Source organism: Cariama cristata, unplaced genomic scaffold (assembly GCF_000690535.1).
Source record: "Cariama cristata isolate BGI_N322 unplaced genomic scaffold, ASM69053v1 scaffold5006, whole genome shotgun sequence".
NCBI classification, from domain to species: domain Eukaryota; kingdom Metazoa; phylum Chordata; class Aves; order Cariamiformes; family Cariamidae; genus Cariama; species Cariama cristata.
Window position 1 is genome coordinate 3,978 of NW_009621406.1, and position 1,441 is coordinate 5,418.

The 1,441-nt window shown below is 34.2% G+C and overlaps 1 protein-coding gene across 1 annotated transcript in view; it reads right to left on the reverse strand.

Annotated features, from left to right (window-relative positions):
• Positions 1–231: 231 nt before the first annotated feature.
• ACMSD (aminocarboxymuconate semialdehyde decarboxylase) overlaps positions 232–1,441 on the reverse strand; it is a 25,316-nt gene continuing 24,106 nt past the window's right edge. The window contains exons 9-10 of the mRNA XM_009701938.1: positions 631–729; positions 232–396 (exon numbers count right to left, since the gene is read on the reverse strand). Coding sequence (XP_009700240.1) covers positions 334–396; positions 631–729 — 162 coding nt within the window. The 3' untranslated portion in view covers positions 232–333. The remainder of the gene's footprint in view (positions 397–630; positions 730–1,441) is intronic.

Genomic DNA, 1,441 nt, shown 5'->3' on the forward strand with positions numbered 1-1,441 from the left:
CATAATTTTCCAGTTCTTTCTTCCTGGGAATCAAGTCCTAATAACATGATATCAATTATCATTCAGACATTCTTATTACAACTACAGAAGAGGAAATCTTTCTTTTTTTTAATGAAAGCAGGGATTTCAGCATTGTTTAAAGACAACCTAAATCCTCAAATGCACAAATACCAGTGCATACTCATTTCCAGTACCCTTGCTTTTGTTTTGGAAATAACAGTAGACTGCAATATACTTGTCAAATTTATTTTTCATCTGTATGATTGCAGATGCAAATAGAAGTATCCCTTTCAGCATTATTTCTGAAGTTTCGTCTCTTTAATATCTCCATAATTATTCAAATTGTTTTCTGCTAAGACCCAAAAATTCCAGAGCATTTCCAGCCTTGAGTTTATCCTGTAAAAACAAAACACATACATATGTTTGTGTGTGCTTAGCTCATATTTTACTCAAATGCTTTTACTCATGCTTTAAAATGAACTGCTGCAAAGAGACTAAAAGGCCTCTTCCAGTCTTTGCAGAAATTAGTGTACTATGCTGATTTTTCAGTGTTTTATCTCAGGTCTAAACCCAGAGGCTTAAAAGGAGGGACACCCCACCCCACCCCACCCCCAAATGTGAAGATCATACCTTCAGTTTATTGTCAAAATCTTCCATTGAATCAATCAGTTTTCCAGGTTCCAGTTCCCCAAGTGGAAAGGGGTAATCTGTCCCCAAAATAACTTTGTCCTAGTAATAAAAAACCCACGTTGTATGTTTTGTAGTAACATTAAACAATATAGTTGCATATGCTTTCTGGAATTTATAATAAACCACAGGAAATTATATGTATATATTGGACTGAATAATTATGAAAGTGAATATGAAGATAATCTTTGGGTTCCAACTTTCATTAGGAAAAAAACAAAGCTTGAAAACAATGACTCAAGAGTTTATTGAGTGAATTTAAGTTTGAAAAAAGTACAGGTTATTTGTTAGTCATTTTTGTGGTTTCTAACTAAAGTTTGGTGTATTTTTATTCTGATACACAGAAAGTTCAAAATGCAAATCCTAGGCCCATGGGAATGAGTGTATATTGCTCCGGTAAATAAAACACAAATGGTAATTTCCTACACAGATTGATCTTCTGTACTGTGCTGCTGGTTTGAAATGTAACAAAAAGGCATCTGTTGTTCTCCTACACTACTCATATTGCTTCTGCAACTAGTCTGCCTAAAATGCAGTGATTAATCTTGGTTAAGTGTTGCCATAATTAAATGGCCAATAAAGGATACACAGAATTCTTCCTTCTGTTTCTTGACTTACTTTTTGGTTCTTTTTCACGCTCATTGCATGCTCTGCACTGTTGTGTGTAGTCCAAAATGAGTATGAGAGTTTTTGACACATTTCTTTAAGAATCTCAGGAAGTCCTCCACCAAACTCAGAAAAGATTTTTGGATTT